Here is a 24,568-nt window from a genome sequence, read left to right as displayed (position 1 = left end):
TTGAAAACCAAGGCGCAGCTTCTGATTGGTGCAGGCGCCCCAGGAAGAATAGCCGACAGCCGCATCGGATATTTGGCTTCTGAAAAGCATTCAAAAACCAGATCACTTACTTCTGGGTATTAGGTGTTTGGGAACCAAGGTGTTGGGGAACCAAGGTACCACTGTATTGACGCCTGCCATCTCTGAGCAGTGAGAGACTCCAGGCCAGGCTTCCTCAACCTCGGCCCTCTGGATGTTTTGAGACTACAATTCCCACTATCCCTGACAACTGGTCCTGCTCACTAGGGATCATGGGAGTTGTAGGCCCAAAACATCTGGAGGGCGGAGGTTGCGGAAGCCTGCTCCAGGGGTTTCAGGCAACGGTTCAGTTTCCTTGGAAAGAAGGTCAGCGGAGACTGCAGTGTCTTTAGTTTATATGGTTGTATTGACACATAAATGCAACCTGAGCGTATGATGGAGGGGCTCACGGCATCAGCCACCCAACAGAACTTGCGTCTCTGTTAGTCACAGCTTCGGATCCAGCGCAGAGCAAGCAGATCTCTGCATCGCCAGCTTCCAGGCTGCTCCCAGCTCAGCTCTCCAACCCCTCTCTGGCTGCTTTTCTCCTACCTAGCTAGGTGAGAGGGATGGAGGAAAGGAGAGCCAAGAGACCGCCATCGCATAGTCGCAGTTTGTGCTGCAAGCCATTTTTGGGGGGACGCTAAGGATGGTACTTAACTGTCCAGCTATGGTCCTTATCTTACAATAAACTTGCCTGAGAAGTTAAGCAGGCTCCTCTGTTAGATTCCAACCCTCCTTGGGCACAGAACCCCAAGAATTGGAAGGGACACCCAGGGCATCATCCAGAATGACCCCCTCAAACTCACAGAAGAAGAAGAAGAAGAAGAAGAAGAAGAAGAAGAAGAAGAAGAAGAAGAAGAAGAAGAAAAAGAAGAAGAAGAAGAGGAGTTTGGATTTGATATCCCGCTTTATCACTACCCGAAGGAGTCTCAAAGCGGCTAACATTCTCCTTTTCCCTTCCTCCCCCACAACAAACACTCTGTGAGGTGAGTGGGACTGAGAGACTTCAGAGAAGTGTGACTGGCCCAAGGTCACCCAGCAGCTGCAAGTGGAGGAGTGGGGAATCGAACCGGTTCACCAGATTACGAGACTACCGCTCTTAACCACTACACCACACTGGCTCTCACAGCAGTATCTTTGGCTATTGCTCTAGCACCCTGACGTGACTCCCATTCCCTTCTCCCCACAGCACGTGCCAAGGGGGACGCTGGCTTTGCTCCCGGGACCAGTGCTCTGGGGAATGTGCCATAACCGGTGACCCCCACTACCTGACCTTTGACCGCAAGCGCTTCTCCTTCCATGGCACATGCCAGTATATCCTAGTGCAGGTAAGGGGTCCAGGTGAGGAGGCAGGAGGTGGGAGTGGGGGCAGTGTGGTTCCAGCTGGGTTTCAATCATTTTGGTGGAAAACCTCATTATTTGTTTAATTTCAAGAAAATTATACAAAATCCAGGTATTACAAGTTCATTTTCCTTTTTTCAGATGAAAAAAATTATTTGATTTTACAGATTGAAATTTACACTCATATCACAAATCATAATCAAAAAAGAAAGAAAAAACATTTCTCTGAATCTTTGGCATTCCCCCCCCCTCCATGGGTTCCATTAATAATCCTTTTCTGCTGCATCTTATAATAATCCATTTTTTAAAATATTCATTATATCCATAGTTCTTGTTATGTTACAAGTGTTATTACAATCCTGCTAACAATTTTAACTGTTTACAATGGTCTCGAAGGTAAACTATAAACTTTCCCCATTCCTTCTTAAAATGTTGATTCTCCTGATTTCTGAGCCTTCCGGTCTACAAGTTCATTTTCTCTTTCACACCAAAACTCCACGAGAAGTTTCCAATCCTTAATAAATGCCAATAGGTATTTCTCTCTCATTAAACACGTCAACTTTGCCATCTCAGCCAAGTCCAATAATTTTAGGAATCGTTCCTCCATAGTAGGTAGCTTTGTATTTTCCCATCTTGGTGTCTGTAACAATCTCGCCACTGTCATCTCACTGATCTCGGGGCTGCTTTCCTCCACTTTACAGGATTATGTGGATGGGAAGCTCCACATTTCCTCGGAGAATGTGGCATGTGGGAGTCGAGGGACCAGCAGCTGCCTCCACTCTGTGACCGTTACTGTGCAGAAGGTCTCTGCCCGCCTGTCCTTCACAGGTGAGAGAGGGAGGTGACAGTTATGGAGAATCTTTCATGAGTGGGCATCAACGCTATAGGGGATGGGCGGGCAGGAGGCTAACCTGAGGCTCTCCAGATTTTGCTCCAGATCGTTGCTGGCTAGGGCTGGTGGGAGTTGGAGTCCCATAACATCTGGAGGACTACAGGGTTCCCACTCTATCCGGTCAAATGCATTCACCGGGCTCAGGCTGGAGGTTTTGTGCGCATGTGAGGCACGTCAGCATGGAATAGCACAGGTGTTGCTTGTGTGAAGCCAGACAGGTTCCTTGCAGCCCGCTTTCATAGGCTGAATGCTGTCTAGCTGGCATAGATAAGACTCCGGGCTCCCAGCCCGTTCCAAACTATTTGATTTATTTGACAAAGTTCAAATGTACATCTCCAGCCTTTCAATTAGCATCCTTCTCCTTGTTGCGCAGTTGCCACCTCTAATCTTTCTTCTTCCTTTTCCGCACCCAGCATGCAAGTCTGCGAAAACTCCTCCCCTGACTTCCTCTGTGCCCAGAATGACTTGTTCCAGGCTCATTCTCCTCCCCCTCTACGTCAGACCCACTGTCAGACGACAAGCTGCTGATAATCTCTTTAGGCTCTCTATAACTGCTGGTTTCTGTCCTTTCATCTTTTCCCATTTGCCTCTCCCTGACACCCCCCATCCTGGCACAAACGTGCTACCACATTCTCAGGGTGCAAGAGTTCAGAGTCTGAGAATGGCAATGGTTTCCTTCAGCAAACTGAAGGTGGTTTGGAAGATGCCTGTGGTGTGATAAATCATCGCAAGAACCTGCAAAGCTGCCTCCTCCTGAGACAGATCATTGGTCAATCCAGCTCAGGCTGGCAACAACTCTCCAGGAATCCTGGACAGAGAGAGGCCTTCCCCAGCCAGTACTTCAGACTTGAGATCCCCTTTGCAACTGGAGATGATGCCAGGGATTGAATCTGGGGCCTTCTCTGTGCAAAGCATTTTCTTTCTCACAATGAGCTCACTTTGCAAGGTTGCAGATGCTCTGGTCCTCCCGAGCTACTGTCCATCTAGTCTAACCCCCTTTTCACCCCTCCCTCTCACCTTCCTCCTTTGCTTCCCAGGGGAGCTGTCAGTGAACGGCCAAGAAGTCTCCCTCCCTTTTGCCAGCGCCGACCTGACGGTGCGCCTCGCCTCCTCCTCCTTCCTGCTTCTCCAGGCCTTTGGGGCTCACTTGCTGTGGGGCCTGGAGTTTCCGGCAGTCTACATCACCCTCCAGCCTAGCTTTGCCAACAAGGTGAGCCTGGGATGGGAATCATAATTTTCTTCGCAGGAACATCTCGCCTGCGGCTCTGAGCTGTGCAGTGGGCCACCGTTTAGATTTAGAACTAGACCCATAGGGTGTGTGAAGTAGCTGGTGTGCCCTTGAGTTTCCAGAAACTCAGGGACATTGATTGATTGAGTGATTGATTGATTACCTGTCCTTCACCCTAAGGTCCCAGGGCGGCTTAGAAGGTTAAAGGTATTATTAAAAAGCAATTTAAAACAATCATAAAAATAAGGTGGGTCCTAAAAAAACAGCCTCCTCAAGTGTCAGAAGCCAGGAACAAGAGGTGCTTCTTCAGCATCCTCCAGAAGCTGCACAATGAAGTTGCCAGGGGAGGGAATTCCACAACTTAGGAGCCAACACGGAGAAGGCCCTGTCCCCTTGGGCCACCCCCACCCCTGAGCTTCTGAGGCAAGAGGGGCCCTTCCTCCAATCTCAGCACCTGACAGGGTCTGTAGGGCAGGAGACGGTCTTTCAGGTATTTGGGGACTGATTCATATGGGGCTTTACAGCCAGCATGTGCACTTGGAATTGGGCCCAGAAACAAGCTGATAACCAGTGCAAGCAGTTTTGAAATGGTTTATGAGATCTAAATGGAAACACACACACACACACACACACACACACACACACCCTGCCACTACCACTAATTTGGCTGCTGCCTTTGGGTCCAAGTGGAGTTTCCGAGTCGTCTTCAAGGACAGCCCCATGTAGGGCACATGGCAGCAATCCAATCTGGAAGTTACCTGGAGCGTGGAGGGCTGTGGCCAAGTCATCTCTGTCCAAAAGAGACCGTCGCTGGCAACCCAGCCAGAGATGGGAAAAGGCCCTGGCTCAGCAGTACAGTGGTACCTCGGGTTGCGAACGGGATCTGTTCCGGAGGCCCGTTCACAACATGAAAAGAATGCAACCTGCAGCGGCGCGTCTGCGCACACGCGGGTTGCGATTCGCCGCTTCTGCGCATGCTCGTGATGTCATTTTGTGCTTCTGCGCATGCGCAAGCGGCGAAACCCGGAAGTAACCCTTTCCGGCACTTCCGGGTCACTGCGGGGCGTAACCTGAAAGAGCGTAACATGAAGCGGACTTAACATGAGGTACCACTGTATGTCCCTTCTTCCGCCTTCCAGGTCCGAGGCCTTTGCGGCACCTACAACTGGAACCAGCAGGATGAGTTCACCACGCCGGAGGGAGACGTGGAGTCCAGCGCAGCTGCTTTCGCCAACAAGTTCCGCATCTCGCACGACTGCCCCTCCTTCGGCGCGTTCCCTTTTGACCCCTGCAGCATGTACGCCCAGCGGAGGCAGTTTGCAGAGGCGGCTTGCGAGGTCCTCCACAGCCCCCCCTTCCAGGTAAGAGGGGAGGGCTTCCAGCCCGCTAGGGGGAGGAGATGTAGCCCCGAAACCGAGGCAAAAGCAGGAGATTTATCTGGGCAAGACTCCGGCCCCATGTCCTTGGTGGAGATCTCATCCCGATGCCATCCATCTTCATCCTCTTATTTTGTGATCCCCAAAGTAGTTGTTGCTGGGCTCTGTGGGGTGGTGAGAATACCCAGGGAGGCCCTAACAGGCAAGCCGGTGGCAACCCAGTCAGATGGGTAGGGTGCAAATTATTATTATTATTATTATTATTATTAGGTCTGGCCTCCTAAGTAGACCTTGTTTCCTTGAATAAAGAGTTAACTTCACTAACACCGTGTAAGTTATGACTGACCTGCTCCTGGCACCCGTCCCTGGCACCATCTATTGCTTTTTGCTGCATTTTCACATTAATATCTTTGGCACCTGAGCAAGTCTTAATGACCGTCTGGGCCTGCCTCAAGCCATCTCAGCATCCTGGAAAAACCAGGCTGCTTGCTCATGCCAGCGCCCCCGTCTCCCCCCTTGCAGGCCTGTCACGACCTGGTGGAGCGGGACCCATTCTACCAGCTGTGCCTCTATGAGGTGTGTGGCTGTTCCACCGGCAAAGACTGCCTGTGTGGCGCTGTGGCTGCCTACGCCAGGCAGTGCGCCCAGGAGGGAGCCCCGGTCACCTGGAGGAACCAGAGCTTCTGCCGTGAGTTTCTGGGGGGGGGGGAGGTGCGGGTGTGCTTGTCGTGTTGCTCGGGCAAGTGCCAAGATGGCAGTGCCCACAAGGGTAGGATGGAGAATAGGGACAGGCCATGAGAACCTCATAAAGCGGTTCCCAAAGTGGGTGGTACCCATCCCTGGATGGTGGTGGGATTATTTAGGGGGGCACTAAGAGGGACGCGGGTGGCACTGTGGGTTAAACCACAGAGCCTAGGACTTGCCAATCAGAAGGTCGGCGGTTCGAATCCCCGCGACAGGGTGAGCTCCCGTTGCTCAGTCCCTGCTCCTGCCAACCTAGCAGTTCGAAAGCATGTCAAGTGCAAGTAGATAAATAGGTACCACTCCGGCGGGAAGGTAAACGGTGTTTCTGTGCGCTGCTCTGGTTCACCAGAAACGGCTTAGTCATGGTGGCCACACGACCCGGAAGCTGTACGCCGGCTCCCTCGGCCAATAAAGCGAGATGAGCGCCGCAACCCCAGAGTCGGCCACGACTGGACCTAATGGTCAGGGGGCAGCAGGGGGGGCTGGAGGTGGGTTCCTCCGAGCACATTGATCCCTTATTTACATTCAGCTGGAGCCTAGACACTAGAAAAGCGTGTATTTATTTTTTAAGTTTTATTTATACTTTTTCAAATTTGCACATTTCAATAATTTCACAATCGTTTTAACATTTCAAAGTTTGGTTTCCTCCCCCTCTTTCTGCGATTCCTTAAATTTATTTTTTTTAATATATTCTGCATATTCAAATTCATTTTATTTGCTTATTTAATTATCTACTTTAAATATAAACTCTTATGGAACTGCGGGTTCTTACAATAATCCTGCCAATGTTTTTATCTGTTTGCAAGTTATCTGTAAATATTCAACAAACTGTTTCCATTCTTTTATGAAAAAGTTTGTTATCTTGATTTCTTATTCTTCTGGTAAATTTCGCCATTTCTGCATACAACAGTACCTTGGTTCTAGAACTCAATCTGTTCTGGAGGTCTGTTTGACTTCCAAAACGTTTGCAAACCAAGGAGTAGCTTCTGATTGGCTTCTTGGCTCCAGAAAAAATACCAACAGCCAAATTGGACGTTTGGCTTCTGAAAAACGTTCACAAACCAGAACACTTACTTTCGGATTTGCGGTGTTCAGGAGCCGATTTGTTCGTCAACTAAGACGTTTAGGAACCAAGATACCACTGTATTCTATAAGTTTTTGTATCCATTCTTCCTTTGCTGGGACTTCTGCTTCTTTACATTTTGGGGTGAGCAACATTCTTGCCTCTGTAGTCGCATACATGAATAAGTTTCTATACAGTTTAGGTAGTTCTGTCCCTATGATTCCCAAAAGAAAAGCTTCTGGTGTTTTTTGAACATCTTTTTCAATTCATTATATATCATTTCCCAGTAAGCTTTAACCTTACTACAAGACCACCACGTGATAAAAAGTATTTAGTTTCTGCTCGCGTGCAGGAACTGGCAAGCAGATAGGTGATGATTAAGGATAAATAAGTTTAAAAGCAACAAAAAACTCTTGTAATATAATTGAAGGGAATGGAAAGTGAGATAGAAATGACCAAGGAGAATAAAGCAGCAACAAGAGAAAACTTTGGTCACATCAAGAATGGAGTCCAGGAAGCCAGATTTTGCAGAAATTGTATTGAATTCGTCTTAATTTTGTAAAATTTGGAAAACTAATAAAAACGATTTGGCCACATGCACACAAAATAAACTTTCATTGCTGTTCAGCATTCAGTTGTGCTGAAGACCCTGACAACTTCCTTGAAGACCCAGTGTCACCCCGAGGGCTTCTTGCTTGCAGGATCCTGACCTTTCCCCTCTCCCCACAGCGGCGCCATGTTCTGGGGGGCAAGTCTATCGGGAATGTGCGCCCCCCTGCAGAACGACCTGCGCTGACCTGCGCTTGGGCCCCTGCCAGGATCTGGACCACGTCTGCGTGGCCGGCTGCAACTGCCCAGAGGGGACGGTGCTGGACGACGGCGGGCAGTGCGTCCAGCCTGCCATGTGCGCCTGTGCGCATGGGGAAGAGGTGCACCCCCCTGGCAGCAGGATCCAGAAGGGTTGCAACACCTGGTACGTTTTGCGGAGGCAACTGGGAGGCGAGGTGTTCGGAGGGAGGGGGGCGTATTGGATCTGGGATCTCAGCAGGGGCACCGACAATGGCACCGTCCTCTGGCTCTCGTGGAGTGGAAGGAGATGTTTGATGAAATCACCCTGTGACCTGTCTGTGGCTGCCCTACGGGATAGGTTGGTTTCATTGAATGTCTCAGCCACGTGATCTCGGCTGACGCGCGATAACCCGCGGGGTGTTTGCAACGTGAGTCTAAGGAGAGGCCTGGTGTTTTTCAGATATGGGGTTTTATTTACACATATGTAAAACCTGAGGATTAAGAAGGGGGCCCCTCACAGCAGCTTTGGATTCAGTACAAAGCAAGCAGGTCTCTGTGTCTCCAGCTTCCTTTAAATATATATACCGCCTCTCGACCCATTATGTTTTATTGGCCAGGGAGGGCAGGGCATAAATAAAATTTATTTTATATATGTGTGTGTGTCTATATATATAGTTTTTAAATTTACAGCCACGTATCCAACATGCAACATAAAAACAAGATTCCAAGGAATCTCTTCCACTTCCCTCCTCCCCTTTGTGGGAATATTAATATTAATAATAATAATAATAAAATCTATTTATTTATACCCCACCCATCTGGCTGGGTTTCCTCCTGCATCTTTTATGAAAAACCAAATCTTTTACCTTTCCATTCTCTCCAAAATTCACCATTAAGCTACAAGTGATATTCCAATCCTACTAATTATTTTTTTACTGTTTACAATGGTCTTTAAGATAAGTTATAAATTTCCCTCATTCCTTCTTACAATTTTGGTCTTCCTGATTTCTGATTCTTCCAGTCATTTTAGCCATTTTGGCATCAACTTGATCTGCCATTCTGTGTCTCCAGCTCTGCTCCCTCGCACCTCTCTGGCTCCTAGCCGCTTGTTAAGGGAGTGGAAGAAAGCCCTTCCTGCCACTAGCCTGGAGGGGCCCCATCACTTAGCAGCAGCTCTGGCAATCTGGCCACTCCTTTTGGGATGCTGAGGAGGACACAAGCAGCCAGCTATGGCCATCACCTAACAAAGAAACATGCCTGACTACTTCTGCAAGCTCCTCTTTTAGATTCTAACTAGATTCAGGACCCCAATAATTGGGAGGGACTCAGGGCATCGTCCAGATTGACCCCTCCAAACCTGCAACAATATTTCCAGCCCCCAGGAAGTCCCAAACCTTGATTTTTAACTTGGTTGCTTTTTGTTTCCAATTGTCTCCACCCCCATCATTCAGCCCGAACACTGAGGTCCAGCTCCGAGGGCTTTCTGGCGCAGGGACGCGGACTTAGAAAAAATATTGGGGGGGCCCGGGAAAGCTCATGAATAATAAATAAGCTCATGAATATGCAAATAAAGTGGCTCCGGCCCCAAATAGGGCAAGCCACGCCCCCCAGCCAGCCGATTGGCTGGCTGGGAGGTGTGGCCAGTCGGGATTCCCCTGTTCTCGCGGGAGCTGAAACGAAGCAGCGAGGCAGGAGCCCCCGCCCCCAGGGATTCCCTAATCTCGCGGGGGACGGCCGGGGCTCTCAGACTAGGGCGCGCGGCTGGCTGGCTGGCTGGCTGGCGAGGGGCGGCGGCGGCGCTCTGCTGGAAGGGCGCCCGAAATTATTGGGGGGGCTGAGCCCCCCCAATTTTTTTTTGAGGGGGCTCGAGCCCCCTCAGGCCCCATGGAGTCGGCGCCTATGTTCTGGCGGTTCCCTCATTGCGAGAAGTGAGGTTACAGGGAACCAGGCAGAGGGCCTTCTTGGTAGTGGCACCTGCCCTGTGGAACGCCCTCCCTTCAGATGTGAAGGAAATAAGCAGCTATCTTCTCTTTAAAAGACATCTGAAGGCAGCCCTGTTTAGGGAAGCTTTTAATATTTAATGCTGTATTGTTTTTAACACTCGATTGGAAGCCGCCCAGAGTGGCTGGGGAAACTCAGCCTGATGGGCGGGGTATAAATAATACATAATAAATTGTTATTATTGTTGTTGTTGTTGTTGTTGTTGTTTGAGGAAGCTGGCTCTTCTCTGGTAAGAGAGTGGCTGTTCAGTGGGGCGGCAGAGGGACGCACCCCCCCCTTTTTCCAAAAAGACACTTGGAAGCTGGCATTGTTTGCAGAATGGACTTCCCACCTCACTCTGCACCCCTTCACTCACATATCCTTGCTCCTGACCTGTGTTTCAGCGTCTGTGTGAATGGGGCATGGAACTGCACAGAGCAGAGCTGCCCCCAAGCTGTCCTGTGCCCGGGGGAGCTGGTCTACGCCTTCGGCTCCTGCCTGCGGAGCTGCGACAGCCCCGAGGGGAACCTCAGCTGTGCCGGCTTCTCGGACGGCTGCGTTTGCCCCCCTGGCACCGTCTACTTGGTGAGTCCTTCCCTGGCACTGCCCAGCTCAAAATCCCCATTGCCTCTCTTCGCTTCCTTGCCCCACAGGCAGAAGGAGGTGGACACTCCTTAATCGGGGGCTTCTAAGGAGAGGTTGGGTGGCCCCCTGTTAGCTGTGATTCCTGGTTTGCAAGGGGTTGGACGGGTCCCTCCCAATTCTACAATTATATTGTTCATTTGAGGTGCTTAAAGTTGGATATCCATCTGCCAGAGATTCCTCAGCTGAGATTCCTCCATTGCAGGGGATTGACCTAGGGCTGGGGTAGGCAAACTGAAGCCCGGGGTACAGATCTGGCCCAATTGCCTTCTAAATCCAGCCCGCGGACAGTCCAGGAATCAGCATGTTTTCACATGAGTAGAATGTGTCCTTTTATTTAAAATGCATCTCTGGGTTATTTGTGGGGCACAGGATTTCGTTCATTCACCCCCCCCAATATAGTCCGGCCCCCCACAAGGTCTGAGGGAGAGTGGACCAGCCCCCTGCTGAAAAAGTTTGCTGACCCCTGACCTAGGGGTCCTTTCCAACATTACAATCCTATTGTCTTTTTGCGACAAAAAGAAAAATAGTATAAACAGTGCAATGAGAACGATTGGAAGACTCCTTTTGTCAGAAGTCTTTTTATTTAAGTGTTTATTAAGATGTTAATAGGAAGATTACGTATGTAAATTTGTTTTTCTTCCTTTCTCTCTTTTTTCCTTTCTTCTTTTGCAAACTTCTCTTTTCCTTTTCTTCTTTTTTCTTTCTCTTTCTCCTTTCTTTCTGCAATATGAGAGTGTAAATTCTTCATATTTTTTTGTGTATATGTGTGTAATTTAAACCAATAAAGATTATTATTAAAACAAAGCAAAACAATCCTATTGCCAGGGCCTGGGCAGGGGAGGAATGGTGGAGTCTGCCTCCCCAGTTTGATCCTTCCAGAGAAGAGGAAGACGGTTCAGAATTACAACAGGGGTTTGAGGGAGGTGACAGCTCAGAGGCAGATGACGGGGAAATTTGGGAAATCATGGGAGAGGAGGAGGAGGAGGCATCCCAGACCCTCCATCTCCCAGAACCCGGAGAGCCTTAAAAGTAGGAGAGCAAAGAGCTCGAAGACAGAGGGCGCGTAGCAGCAGCACCCGTACAGGAGGTGATGATGAGGAGGAATGAGGAAGTGGGAGAGAAGAGGGTGGAGATTCACTTGGGACAATGCCATTATCCAAGAGGCCGTGTTCCAAAGCCTCTCTCTGTAAATATTGACTAAAAAGTGAGTGGTAAGAAACTTTTCCTGGGCTTTGTACGTTCCTGGGCAATCGGCCGAGGGAGTTGCTTGCGGCCGACTGACCCCCAGGGGAGTCTTTGTTGGGATGCAGCCAAGGAATAGGGGGCAATTGGCAGGCCCCCAGAAGGCCCCAGCCCACCGGCCAGTGTGCCAGGCGAGCTCCAGTCCTTGGATAAGCATAAAACTGCAACCCTAGCTTTAGAAGTGCAAGAGAAGTGTCAGGAAAGGGCTGTGTTGAGCATATTTACCAGCAGTTTATTCAGTATACATCAGGACAAAAGGGAAACATGTCTTCTCCCTTTCGTGTCCAAAAGCAAGCAGCTGAAAGTGAAAGATATGCACAAACGGAAGTTCCCAGCAAGCTGTGCTGGAGTGTAAACAGACGTGTGACACACAACAGTCTCATGCCCTCATGCCTATCCCTTAAGGTGGAACGGAATATTCTAACAGTCTTACCCATAGAGGCTAGTGGCCAAGGGGCGCCAAGTTCTGGAGGGTGCCAGGGAAGAGGTGGAGGCTGGAGGCGGCACCTCCTGGCATCAGCTTGCCACCCTCGCCCACCTCTGCCATGCTGCGCCGAAGCAGCGCTGCGCCCGGACCCTCCGTCTGCCATGGCCACCGCGGCACAAAGCGCCCAGCTGATCTAGGAAGTGCCGCGTCCAACCTCCACCTCTTCCCCACCAGAGGAGCCACTCTCCAGCCGCTGCCCGCCGCCTCCAGCCCCGCCAGTGGCGCCGTCCTCCCTAAAAAAAGGCGGACAACTCTGGGAAACGGGGGGTGGGGGCCGCTGGAGGGAGTTTTGCACCACGGTGCCAGATATGCTTAAGACGGCCCTGCTGTCCCCTACTGTTCTGTGACCCCACGTGGATGAGGAGGACCTGCTCACGTTTCCCTGCTGATTCCTTCTTTCAGAACGAGCGCTGTGTCTCCCCGGAGGAGTGCCCTTGCCACCACAACGGCCGGCTGTACCAGCCCAATGACACCATCACCAAGGACTGCAACACGTGGTAAGGACTCAGCCAAGTCTGCTGTGCTATGCTGGCTGCCACAGACTGGTTGGACTCAGAGGAATGTGGGGGGGGGGGGGAGGCACCAGCTGGGGAACTTTCAAGGGAAGAAGGCTCAGAGCCCGGGGAGTGGTGGTGGGGTGACGATGAGTGGTCAGAGGGAGAAGAGGCAGCAGATTGGGAAGAGGAGGTACTGGAAGCCGAGGAGGTAACAAGGCTTAGTGAGCTGTGAGAGTCTGTAGCAGAGAGAAGTCCAGAATCGGAGGCAGAAGCTGAAGCTGGTGAATGGAAGGAGGGAGACCAAGAGGCAGAGGTGAGTCAGGCTAGTGAAGAAGCCAGGGTGTCTCCTCCTCCTCCTCCTCTTGCGACAAGCTCCTCACCGCTGGTCTCCCAGATCCAGAAACAGCATGCAGTGGAAGGAGCAAAGGCAGATAACACTGGCATAGTCTCAGATTGCTGGAGAAGGATCTGGCAGAGGAGGAGCTTTGGGGAATCGGCTTCCTCCCCCGTGGCAGTAAATAAGAAGATCAAATGAAAGGAACGTCTTACCAGTTAGATTCTATAATAATCACAGTGAGAGACCAAAGAACACGTCTCCCTAGAAATGGCGGCGCTCCCAATTAAGGCGCACTCCCCCCTCCATCCCTATTAATCTACATCACTCATAATCTGTTTTGTAATCTGAGCTTGTACCCTTTGCTCTTTCTGTTCTGAGACTTTCTGAACACTTCTCAACCTTGGGGAGGACGATGGAGAAATGCTGTCCACGACTGTGAATCTGTTAACCCTTTCTCTCCCTGTGTTTCTTCTTCTCCTAGCTGTCCCCCATCCAGTATTTCCCAGCTTCTGCCTTCTGAACTATGCCCCTCTGCAAACCACTGTTCCAGATCTATGCAGTCCTCCTGTTCCTGGGAAGGTTCAGGATCAGGGGGAAGGGGTGGCTCCCACCATTCCCCCTCAGTGCAGCCCTCCTCAGCACGGTCCCTGACACTTAGGCAGCTGTGGGAAGACGGGGACCTTCAGTCTCCACAGCTTGCCTCACAGGGGCAAGACCTACCCAGGAGAGTCGCTGTGCTCCTTTGACCTGGCACTCCTCTGCAGATCCTGTTTCTTCTAATAAAGAGTTAACTTCGCGTTCTCTGTGTGATTGACTGCTGGCTTGCTCCTGACATTGGCTGCAGACCCGTGGCATGAGAGGTGCTTGGCTCAGCACTCACCACCTTGTGGTCCCTCCGTCTCCTTCCTTGCAGCATTTGCCGAAACCAGCGCTGGGACTGCAGCCGCCACCACTGCGCTGGGACGTGCGTCGCCACCGGGGACCCCCACTACATCACTTTCGACGGGCGGACCTACACCTTCCTGGGTGACTGTGAGTACATCCTGGCCCGGGAGAGCAGCGGGGCCTTCACCGTCACCGCCGAGAACGTGCCCTGCGGCACCAGTCGCACCACCTGCACCAAATCCGTCGTGGTGCTCATTGGCAACACAGTGGTCCACCTGCTCCGAGGTAATTAAATGGGAAAGAGATGAGTATCATGCCCACTCTGCCCATCTCGTGCCCTCCTGATATTGGCTTTCTCTGTCCACACCAGGAAAAGACGTGACCGTGAACGGGGTTTCGGTGCGCCCCCCGAAAACGTATAGTGGGAATGGCCTGACCCTGGAGAGAGCAGGGCTCTTCCTCTCGCTTATCTCCCAGCTGGGGCTGACGGTGCTCTGGGATGGAGGTGAGACTGGGCAGGAAGAGTGCCAACTTTAATAAAATGTTGGGGGGGAGGTAAGCCCTGCCCCACCTACTCAATCACATGATGTGACTTTGGACTGTGGCCCCCTCAAATATTTTATTGGGGGTGCAAAGACCTCTCAGCCCCTAGGAGTTGGCTCCTATGCATTGTGGGCCAATTACCTTACCTCTTGACCTTTAATAAAGCCGAGAGTTAAACAGCTCTTGAGAAAGTTGGAGGAAAGAAACATGGTTTATAGTCGAAATATAAGAGCAAAATAAACGACATATAATTGCAAAATAAACAGAGATAAATGTATCCAATCGGTCTTGTTCTGTTTCCTAACCTGGTGAATATTGATCAAGACAGAGGCTTCCAGCCTTCTCCGTTAAGCTTTTCCAACTATTTCAGGTTGTATCCTGGGTCCTTGTTTCAGGTTTATGCTCTATTTGCAAGAGGGCTCTAATTTCAGTTCTTCCTTAGTTCTCTCTTCTCCCTCCCCATCTTCCAATTTTCCTTACATGCCATTTTTTCATCCCCCTGTCAAGCTTTGAGCCAATAAGGAGTAAAATTTCTTTCTTTCCTTACTTGCCATATTCCGAGGCTGAGCTTTTGACTCACCTGTGCAAAATTTCCTCTTAAATGCTTTTAACCTCCCTATGCAAATCCTCCTCCTATGAGCTTTGACTTTTCCTGTGAACTTTTGATCTTCCTGTGCAGAAGAAGCTCTAAAGCACAGAGCAACTATTTTACAACCCTAAAAAACCAAACACAGGGTGGCTGAAAGTCCTGTTTCTTCATTGTTTTTAAAATGAAAAAAATTGTGAGGTGGTGGTGGAAAGAACTTAGGAACGGAAAGGGGGAATGAAGTTGAAAAATAAGTCAGCATGTATTCCTTTTATTTGGACTCCAAGAGGCTGTGATTTTATTTTGACTTGAATGAGCCTTTCCCCCTCTCTGTACAGGCACCCGCATCTACATCAAAGTGGACCCCATGTACCAAGGCCGCATGTCAGGCCTGTGTGGGAACTTTGATGGGGATACTGAGAACGATTTCACCAGCCGGCAAGGCATTGTAGAGCCCACAGCAGATCTCTTTGGCAACTCCTGGCGCGTCAGCCTGCTCTGCCCTGAAGTCAACAGCGAGGATTTTGAGCACCCTTGCACGGTACGCCCAGGTCGGCTGCCCAGTTAAAGTCCATCTCTGTTTGAGCTGATCCACATTTACTTCTTACAGGCCTGGTCCACGCTTTAAAGTTCTGTGTCCCTGCATCCTTTTTAACTCCAGAGCTTTCCCCACGAAAACCCACTCTCTAGCACTCCATCGGAATAAATGTCAATCTGCAGAAAACCTGAATTGAAGTTTGCTCCGATGGAGTGCTAGAGAGCGGCTTTTCACCGGGGGTGGGGTGGGGGTGGGACTCCAGCAACACTCAGTCCTGGAGCTTGAAAGGTAAATGCATGCAGCTGCGTTCCTGTGCAATAAAGAGAAATGTCACCATACGAGGACAAGCTGGGGGAGGTTGTCAAGGTTTAACCTGTGGCTGCTGCAGTTGCAGCCCTGAAGGTGCAGATCTTTAGTGCGGCGGCATTTGGAATTCTGCGCACAGTCCTGGTCACCTCACTCAAAAAGGGTATTCTAGAGTGGGGGAAAGACCAGAGAAGCACAGCCCAAATGATCAAGGGGATGGAGCGAATCCCCTATGAAGAATGGTTGCAGCCTTTGGGACTTCTTAGTTTAGAGGAAAGAGGAGCAAGCAGCAACAGGATAGAAGTTTACAAAATGACGCCTGGCATGGAGAAAGAGGGGAGGCAAAAGTGTCCCGTCCCCCCATAACACCAGAATTTGTGGGCATACAACCAAGCTGAAATGTTAGATGATTCAGGACAGATAAAAGAAAAAATCTTCTTCAGACAGCACTTAGTTAACCTATGGAACTCCCTGCCACAGGAGTTGGCCACAAACCTGGAGGAGATGGCTATTGGCCAGGATGGCTCTGTTCTGCCTCCACAGTCGGAGGCAGCAATCCAGTACCAGTTGTTAGAAACCGCAGGAGGAGAGAGTGGCTCTTGTGCTTGGATCCTGCTTCGGATTTCCCCAAAAGAGGCATCTGCTGTGAGAACAGGGTGCTGGACCAGGTGGGCCATTGGCCTCATCCAGCAGGTGCTTCTGGTGAAGTCAGCGGCCCCTCTCATGTCTGTCTTTCTCCCTCCCACCACCAAGGTGAACTCACACCGTGTGACCTGGGCCCGGAAGCGCTGTGGGGTCCTCTTGCAGGACCTCTTCGCCCCCTGCCATGAGGAACTCCCCTGCCAGCAGTTCTACGAGTGGTGCATCTTCGACGCCTGCGGGTAGGGGGCTGGCGAGACATATAGCCGTTATACCTTGATAGTAATCTATTGATATATTAAACATTAAAAATGTTGAATTGAGGGCTTCCCTGTTGTTGATTTTTTTACTGATGTCCTTTTTTGTAACATTTTGGAGGTCCCAAGTCGCAAGGTGGTTAGGCTGGCCTCAACCAGAGCCAGGGCTTTTTCGGCTGTGGCCCCGATCTGGTGGAACGCTCTGTCCCAAGAGACCAGGGCCCTGCGGGACTTGACATCTTTCTGCAGGGCCTGCAAGACAGAGCTGTTCCGCCTGGCCTTTGGTCTGGACTCAGTCTGACACTTTCCTCCCCTTACAGTTTTAATCCATGGTGTTATGTAGTGTAGTTTCACCCTGGGCCAACAGGGGGATACTGTATATAGTTTTCACTCAGGTGTGCAGGTTTTGGTGTCTTCGGGTGTCTTCCCGTGTAAGAGTTGGGGTGTCTAGGCGACGTTTCGACGAGGTCTCACTCGTCATCTTCAACAGCTGGAAGGTTTCCTCCCCGTAGAGGTGAGATATTTGCTTTCGTAGATTTTCACGGGTACAGGAATGCAGGTTTTGGTGTCTTCGGGTGTCTTCCCGTGTAAGAGTTGGGGTGTCTAGGCGACGTTTCGACGAGGTCTCACTCGTCATCTTCAAATTTTCACTCAGGTCTGTAGATAGTTTTCACTCAGGTCCGCGCCAGTTATTTTAGGCGGGAACTCTGGGCTGTTGTGGTTACAATGTTGACAGCCGGCTGCCTATAAATACAGGCCGGCTGAGCTGTTCACAGTCAGTTCTATTCCAGCTTACCATAATAAAGAGCTACTTGAAGAAATCGCTGTGCCGGCTGCTATGTCAACCCACGACTTAACACTGGCGACGAAGGTGGGATGGATGGACATCAGAGCACAGCCAGATGCGGCCAGCCTCTGAACTGAGCTGAATCACTGAGCTGAATCACAGAGCGAAATCACTGAGCGAAATCACTGGGCAGAACCAATTCAGAGCTGACTGTTCTGGCTAGAGCACTGTGTTCCATCCATCGCCCTTCACGCCGGCATCGGAATCATGGCTTCACTTGTGCCTCTACCGCCGTTTGCGCCAGCCTCTGAATCATGGGACTCCTACCTCGCTCGGTTCGACTGCTACCTCCAAGCCAACGAGCTGACAGCAGTATCAAAGGATCGGAAGCGGGGCCTATTCCTCAGCCTCTGTGGGCCTGAGGTGTTTGAGACGGCCCGAGCGTTGGTTGCGCCTGAAGCAGTCCAGGCAACACCATGGGACACGATCCAAGAGAAGCTCCGCAACCACTACGCACCAAAGCCGTCCAAGATTGCTGCCCGCCATGCGTTCTACCACCGGAACCAGGCAGAGGGGGAGTCAATCAACAACTACACCACCGCCCTGCGACAGGCTGCAATGCACTGTGAGTTCCGAGACTTAGACGATGCCCTGATGGATCGAATCGTCTGCGGGGTCCGGAACATCCATCTGCAACGGCGTCTCCTAGCCAAGCCAGACCTCACGCTACAGAAAGCCATTGAGGAGGCTGTGGCCTCAGAAGCTGCTGAACGCTCCGCCCAGGAGATCCGCAAGTCCAGCAGCCCGCGTCTTGCTAGGGAGCCAGTTCCGGTGCATCATGAAGAGGCCAGCAGTGAGGAGGCATCCTCCAGTGAAGACGATGACGTGCACCAGACAAAGCGGGAGCGCAGGAAGTTCCAACAGAAGTCCAAGGGCCAACCGGAATGTGCTGGCTGCGGAGGCAACCATTCCCGTGCCAAGTGTCGATTCAGAGACGCCATCTGTAGGAAGTGTTCCAGAAGGGGCCACATCGCTAAGGTCTGCCGTTCGGCTCCGTCTGACACCCCCCTTCATCGACTCGCAAGTCCAAGTCTTCACTCCAGTCTGCCAAGGAAAGTTGTTTCGCTCTCACCAACTGCCGCTGCCCGTCTGGAACCACGATTGGCCAAACCGACTCGCCTACGCGACGCAAGCTGAACGTCACGGTGCTCATTGAAGGAGCTCCATGTGACATGGAGATCGACACCGGGTCTGCCCTGTCCATCGTGTCATGGAGCACCATCAAAAGACTGGTACCCAGAGTGTCCAAAAGGCAACTCGACTCTCACCGCGTACACCTGAGAGACTACCAGGGAAACGACATTCCCGTGGTAGGCGTTGGCCGGTTCCGGATCGCCTTCAAGGATTTTTCGGGCCTGCTCCGGTTGGTGGTGGTCGAAGGTCAGCGGCCAAGCCTCCTAGGGCTAGACTGGTTTGATGCCCTCGGCCTGGAAGTCACCGGCATCAACTGCATCTCTAACGCAGAGACTGAGGGTCTGGTCAAAGACTTTGCCGAGGTTTTTGACGGCACCTTGGGCCAATATACAGGTACGCCCATCTCCTTTAGCCTTGATCCACAAGTCGCCCCCATCAAGCTAAAGCCACGCCGGGTTCCCTTTGCTCTCAAGGCTAAGGTGGACGAACAACTGGACAAACTGATCGCCCAAGGAGTTTTGGAGCCGGTTGACCACGCAAAGTGGGAAACCCCCATCGTCACGCCTGTCAAGCCAGATGGGTCGGTGAGAATCTGCGCTGACTACAAGTGCACGATCAACAAGGCACTTCAGCAGCACGCTTATCCGGTTCCTGTTGTCCAACACCTGCTGCATTCCCTGGGTGAGGGTAAGGTCTTCGCTAAGCTGGACCTTGCTCAAGCCTATCAACAACTGCCAGTCGATGATGCCACTGCTGAAGCCCAGACGATCGTCACCCACCGGGGGGCATTCCGTTGCCGCCGGTTGCAGTTCGGGGTGAGTGTGGCTCCTGGCATCTTCCAAAGCCTTATGGAGCGTCTCCTGCAAGGGCTTCCAGGCGTGGTACCATATTTTGATGACGTCTTGGTGTCTGCAGACTCACACCAGCAGCTGTTCGAGCGCCTCCGTGCCGTGCTGACCAGGTTCCAGGAGGCCGAGCTCAAGGTAAAGAGAGAGAAGTGCCAGATCGCCGTTCCACAGGTAGAGTTCCTGGGCTATCTTATCGATGCCTCCGGTCTTCATCCAACCACATCCAAGATCCGCGCTATCCACTCCAAAGAACAAAACGGAGTTGCAGGCATTCCTGGGGCTGCTGAACTTTTATAACATGTTCCTGCCCCACAAAGCCACAGTGGCTGAGCCTCTTCACCGACTCCTTAGCACTAAGACGCCTTGGGCCTGGGGTCATCGGGAGACGGCGGCCTTCAACGCGGTCAAGGCTCTCCTTTCTTCAGACAGTGTGCTGGTACAGTACAGTGAATCCAGGCCGCTGGTCCTTGCCTGCGACGCCTCACCTTTTGGCATCGGTGCTGTCCTTAGTCACCGTTTTCCAGATGGAAGAGAAGCACCGCTCGCCTACTTTTCCAGGACACTATCTCCGACGGAACGGAATTACAGCCAGCTCGACAAGGAGGCATTGGCACTTGTGGCTGGAGTGAAGAGGTTCCATGAATACCTCTATGGCAGGACTTTTGACCTCATCACTGACCACAAGCCACTCCTGGGCCTCCTCGCCGGTGATCGTCCAACTCCACCGGTCCTCTCACCACGCATGCTGCGATGGACTGTTTTCCTGGCTGCCTACCACTACCGGCTCATCCATCGCCCGGGGAAATCGATGGGCCATGCCGACGCCCTCAGCCGTTGCCCTCTTCCAGCATTTGTGGAAGACCCGGCTCCAGCTTCATCGCTCCTTCTGATTGAGGATCTTCCGGCAGCGCCTGTATCGGCTGCCACTGTGGCCTCCGCATCTGCCCAGGATCGCACCATCAGCCGGGTGCTCAACAGGGTGTGGAGGGGGTGGCCACAAGGGCCCTTTGCATCGGAGTTCCAGCCCTTCGCAACCAGACAACATGAACTCTCAGCTCATCGCGGCTGTCTGCTGTGGGGAGACCGCGTCGTGATTCCCCAGGGACTCCGTCAGCGCGTCCTGGAGGCTCTGCACGTTGGCCACCCGGGAATTGTCAAAATGAAGGCATTGGCTCGGTGTTACGTCTGGTGGCCTAATATGGACGATGCCATCACTGCCTGGGTGTCCGCCTGTCAAGCGTGCCAGGAGTCGAGGCCTGCACCACCGGCAGCTAAGGGACACACCTGGGAGACGCCAAAGACACCCTGGTCGAGGGTGCACATCGATCTGGCTGGCCCCTTTCACGGCTGGACCTTTATGGTAGTGGTGGACGCCTATTCCAAATGGCTGGAGGTCGCCCTGATGCCCTCCACCACTACCAAAGCTGTCATCCGGGTGCTGCGAGGCCTGTTTGCAACGCATGGGTGTCCTGATGTCCTTGTCTCTGACAACGGACCGCAGTTCACGTCAGGCACGTTTGAGCGGTATCTTTTGGGACTGGGCATCCGCCATGCCCTAACGGCACCCTTTCATCCATCCAGCAATGGGCAAGCGGAAAGAATGGTGCGCTCGACAAAAGAGGCACTGGCGCGCCTGGACCGGGGAGACTGGCATGAGCGGGTCGCCGAATACTTGTTCGTGCAACACATCACCCCTCATGCGGCCACAGGGAGGAGTCCTGCTGAACTGCTTATGGGCCGCCGCCTCAGGTCACCGCTCGACCGGCTACACCCAGACTTTGCCGTGGCTGAACCCCCAGGCTGTGCCAATGCACCACGGTCATTTGTCCCAGGAAACCAGGTCTTTGCCCGGAACTATGTGGGGGACATCCCTTGGGTGCCAGCCACAGTAGTGGGAGTCACTGGACCTTGCTCGTACCAGGTGGCACTCGAAGACGGACGCTTGTGGCGACGGCACATAGACCAGCTTAGGCGCAGGGTTGGGGACTTGGACACTACCGAGGTGCCCCCAACTGCGCTTGCGGCTCCAGAAGAGACACGTACAGATGGCGAGGCCCCACCTACACCTCCCTCGCAAACTGCCAGCGTGGAGCCGAACCAAGCCGTTTCAGAACAGACTCAGACCACTCCACTTGCGGAGGCTCCACTCACAGCAGCGGATCCAGGGGAGTTGGTTCCAACGCCACCTAGGGTCGCACCACAGCCTCAGCGAGAACTGTGTGGCCCTCCGGACTTGGCTACCAGTCCCCGGCGGTCTGGCAGAGTTTCCAAGCGCCCAACTCATTTAAAGGACTATGTTGTTGGACAGGTATCACTGTTGGTCTAAGTATGGGAAATGTAACCGATATGCTTTTGTGCCTAATTGAACCATTACGCGTAGTGCTGTATATAAGGAAACCATTACGATTGTAACTAACGCCTTATCTCGGTGGGGAGGGGTGTTATGTAGTGTAGTTTCACCCTGGGCCAACAGGGGGATACTGTATATAGTTTTCACTCAGGTCTGTAGATAGTTTTCACTCAGGTCCGCGCCAGTTATTTTAGGCGGGAACTCTGGGCTGTTGTGGTTACAATGTTGACAGCCGGCTGCCTATAAATACAGGCCGGCTGAGCTGTTCACAGTCAGTTCTATTCCAGCTTACCATAATAAAGAGCTACTTGAAGAAATCGCTGTGCCGGCTGCTATGTCAACCCACGACTTAACAGGCTACTTTTAAAATGAGGCTGCATTTTAAATTGCATTTTAACCTATTTTTTAAATTGCCCCCTCCCCTCTCATTTTCCCCTATTATGTTTTTACTGTGATTTTATTGGTGTTAGCTGGCTGGGGAGGGTCAGTATTATTATTATTATTATTATTATTATTATTATTATTATTATTATTATTATTATTATTATTTATCTTTGGTTTTAAATGTTGTATTTCCATAGGGTTGCTATATTTCTAAAAATAAAATCCCTGACACCCGCAGTTGTTGAGCTTTTATTAGGAAGACCCCAAAAATTGTTGAGCTTTTTAGTGATTTTAAGCTTTCTGAGTGGTTTCTGCTGCATTTTCCCATACATCCGGGTTTTCTCTGACATTTTGCCAGTTTGGCAAAATTCCCCCCCCCCCCCCCCACGCCGTTTTTACACCCGAAAACATATGGCAAGCCTAATTGATAGTACATTCCCCCCTGTCTTTTCATTTATCTTACTATGTTTTATGTAAACCGCTTAGGGGTTTTGCATATTAAGTGGTATATAAATATTATTGGTGGTAGTGGTGGTGGTGATCAGGGAGATTCACAACCAGATACGAGGCCATTGGGGTAGGGAATGAGTCTTCCCCTACAAGGGGCTTTAGAAATGATAACTTGGGGAGTTTTGAAGACACTTTTGAAGGCATTTGGAACCTTGTGAGCTTGTGGGGGGGCTATTCTTAGGAGGCTGTTCCTGAGTAGAGACCCTCTTGTGTCCCTCTACTGTCCCCCTGGGATGCGGGTGGCACTGTGGGTTAAACCACAGAGCCTAGGACTTGCCGATCAGAAGGTCGGCAGTTCGAATCCCCGCGGCAGGGTGAGCTCCCGTTGCTCGTCTCCTGCTCCTGCCCACCTAGCAGTTTGAAAGCACCTCAAAGTGCAAGTAGATGAATAGGTACCGCTCCGGCGGGAAGGTAAACGGCGTTTCCGTGCGCTGCTCTGGTTCGCCAGAAGCGGCTTAGTCCTGCTGGCCACATGACCCGGAAGCTGTATGCCGGCTCCCTCGGCCAGTAAAGCGAGATGAGCGCCGCAACCCCAGAGTTGGTCATGACTGGACCTAATGGTCAGGGGTCCCTTTACCTCCCTGACTTTCTTCTCCCCTCAGCTGTGACTCCGGAGGGGACTGCGAGTGCCTCTGCACCGCCATCGCTACCTACGCAGAGGAGTGCAGCCAGCGGGGGGTTCCTGTGCGCTGGAGAAGCCAGGATCTCTGCCGTAAGTCATGCTGCTTTTGTTTGGGAGTCTGGAAGTGGGCTCTGTGTGGAAGGGGGGAAAGCCTTTGCTGCCCAGCTGCGACACAACAGCCGGGCAGTGTTGCCAGTGGGCCTTACTGTCCGAATGTTGCTGCCTCTACCCTACCACTTACGCTGCAGACCAGAAGGGAAGAGACTTTCCATGAACCAAGGCAGTTAAAAAATAATAATTCTGAGGCAATGCACCTAGCATTCTTTGGTCCAGCTGGCAGCTGACAGAAGCGAGGCAGCAGTCAATCACACCTTGCAAGTTGGTATACATGTATTGTACAGGAGTGTCAGGCCTAATGAGCACAGCTGCTTCTTCTTCTTTGGTGATCATTTATAACCAAGTAAGATTGTCTTCCATAAACACTGTTTTAACAGTGAGTCTGTAAGTGACTGTGGAGGCCAATTCTGGATCCACATGTCCTTCCACAGTGGGGACATTGGTTTCCAGGCGGGAGTTGATCACGATTTGCCAAGCGTGCCTTCCTCTTAGCACCTTTCTCCCTTGTGTCCTGAGTTCGAGTGTCTTCAAAGCCCATGACACCTTTGGTAAAGGCTGTTCTCCAATGGAGCGCTCATAGGCCAGTGTTTCCCAGTTGTTTGTGTTTATACTACATTTTTTAAGATTAGCCTTTTAAGATTAAAGCTCTTTTGTTGACCACCAGCATTACACTTTCCATTTTTAAGTTCGGAATAGAGTAGTTGCTTTGGAAGATGACAATCAGGCATCCGCACAACATGACCAGTCCAACGAAGTGGGTGTTGAAGAATCACTGCTTCAACACAGGTGATCTTTGCTTCTTTCAGTACACTGGCATTAGTTCTGGGGGTCTTACCTTCATGAAGCGGCTGCAGAGACTGAAGGTCCCCGCCTCCCCCAATTGTCTAAGTCCCCTCCTCTCCAGGGTTTCCCCAAGCCATCGGAGACTGCGCCTGCAAGAAGCCTCTCTCTCCCCAGCCCTTTTCAGCCCTCTTCTGGTTCTGGGAGACAAGCAGGGAGGGGAGCTTGTTGCAGCAGAAGGAGGTGACACCCTGAGCTGCTTCACCAGCCAGACCCATCTCTGCCTCTTGGCCTCCCTCCTCTCTTGCCTCAGCCTCCAATTCTGGACTTCTCTCTGCCACAGACTCTCCCCGCTCACTAAGCCCTGTTGCCTCTTCAGCTTCCAACACCTCCTCCTCCCAGTCTACACTCTCTGACCGCTCATTGTCGTCCCACCACCCCTCCGTGGGCTCTGGTCCTTCTTCCCCTGGGGGGAGGGGTTCCCCAGCTGGTTCCTCCCCCCATTCCTCTGCATCCAACCTGTCCCTAATAGTGGTGCACA

The 24,568-nt window shown here is 51.6% G+C and overlaps 1 protein-coding gene across 2 annotated transcripts in view; it reads left to right on the top strand.

Moving 5' to 3' along the window:
• LOC310689188 (SCO-spondin-like) overlaps positions 1-24,568 on the top strand; it is a 179,159-nt gene that overhangs the window by 18,807 nt on the left and 135,784 nt on the right. For both annotated transcript variants that reach the window (XM_083466452.1, XM_083466451.1), the window contains exons 12-24: positions 1,250-1,388; positions 2,103-2,229; positions 3,331-3,503; positions 4,661-4,882; positions 5,420-5,585; positions 7,434-7,677; positions 9,878-10,058; positions 12,250-12,344; positions 13,595-13,851; positions 13,937-14,071; positions 15,034-15,236; positions 16,293-16,420; positions 23,111-23,220. In XM_083466452.1, the coding sequence (XP_083322578.1) occupies positions 1,250-1,388; positions 2,103-2,229; positions 3,331-3,503; positions 4,661-4,882; positions 5,420-5,585; positions 7,434-7,677; positions 9,878-10,058; positions 12,250-12,344; positions 13,595-13,851; positions 13,937-14,071; positions 15,034-15,236; positions 16,293-16,420; positions 23,111-23,220 (2,180 nt within the window). The remainder of the gene's footprint in view (positions 1-1,249; positions 1,389-2,102; positions 2,230-3,330; positions 3,504-4,660; positions 4,883-5,419; positions 5,586-7,433; positions 7,678-9,877; positions 10,059-12,249; positions 12,345-13,594; positions 13,852-13,936; positions 14,072-15,033; positions 15,237-16,292; positions 16,421-23,110; positions 23,221-24,568) is intronic.

This window comes from Podarcis liolepis (assembly GCF_965112155.1).
Source record: "Podarcis liolepis genome assembly, chromosome: 12".
Lineage (NCBI taxonomy): Eukaryota > Metazoa > Chordata > Lepidosauria > Squamata > Lacertidae > Podarcis > Podarcis liolepis.
The sequence above is the reverse complement of the archived record's forward strand: the minus strand, read 5'-3'. Positions and strand labels throughout refer to the sequence as shown.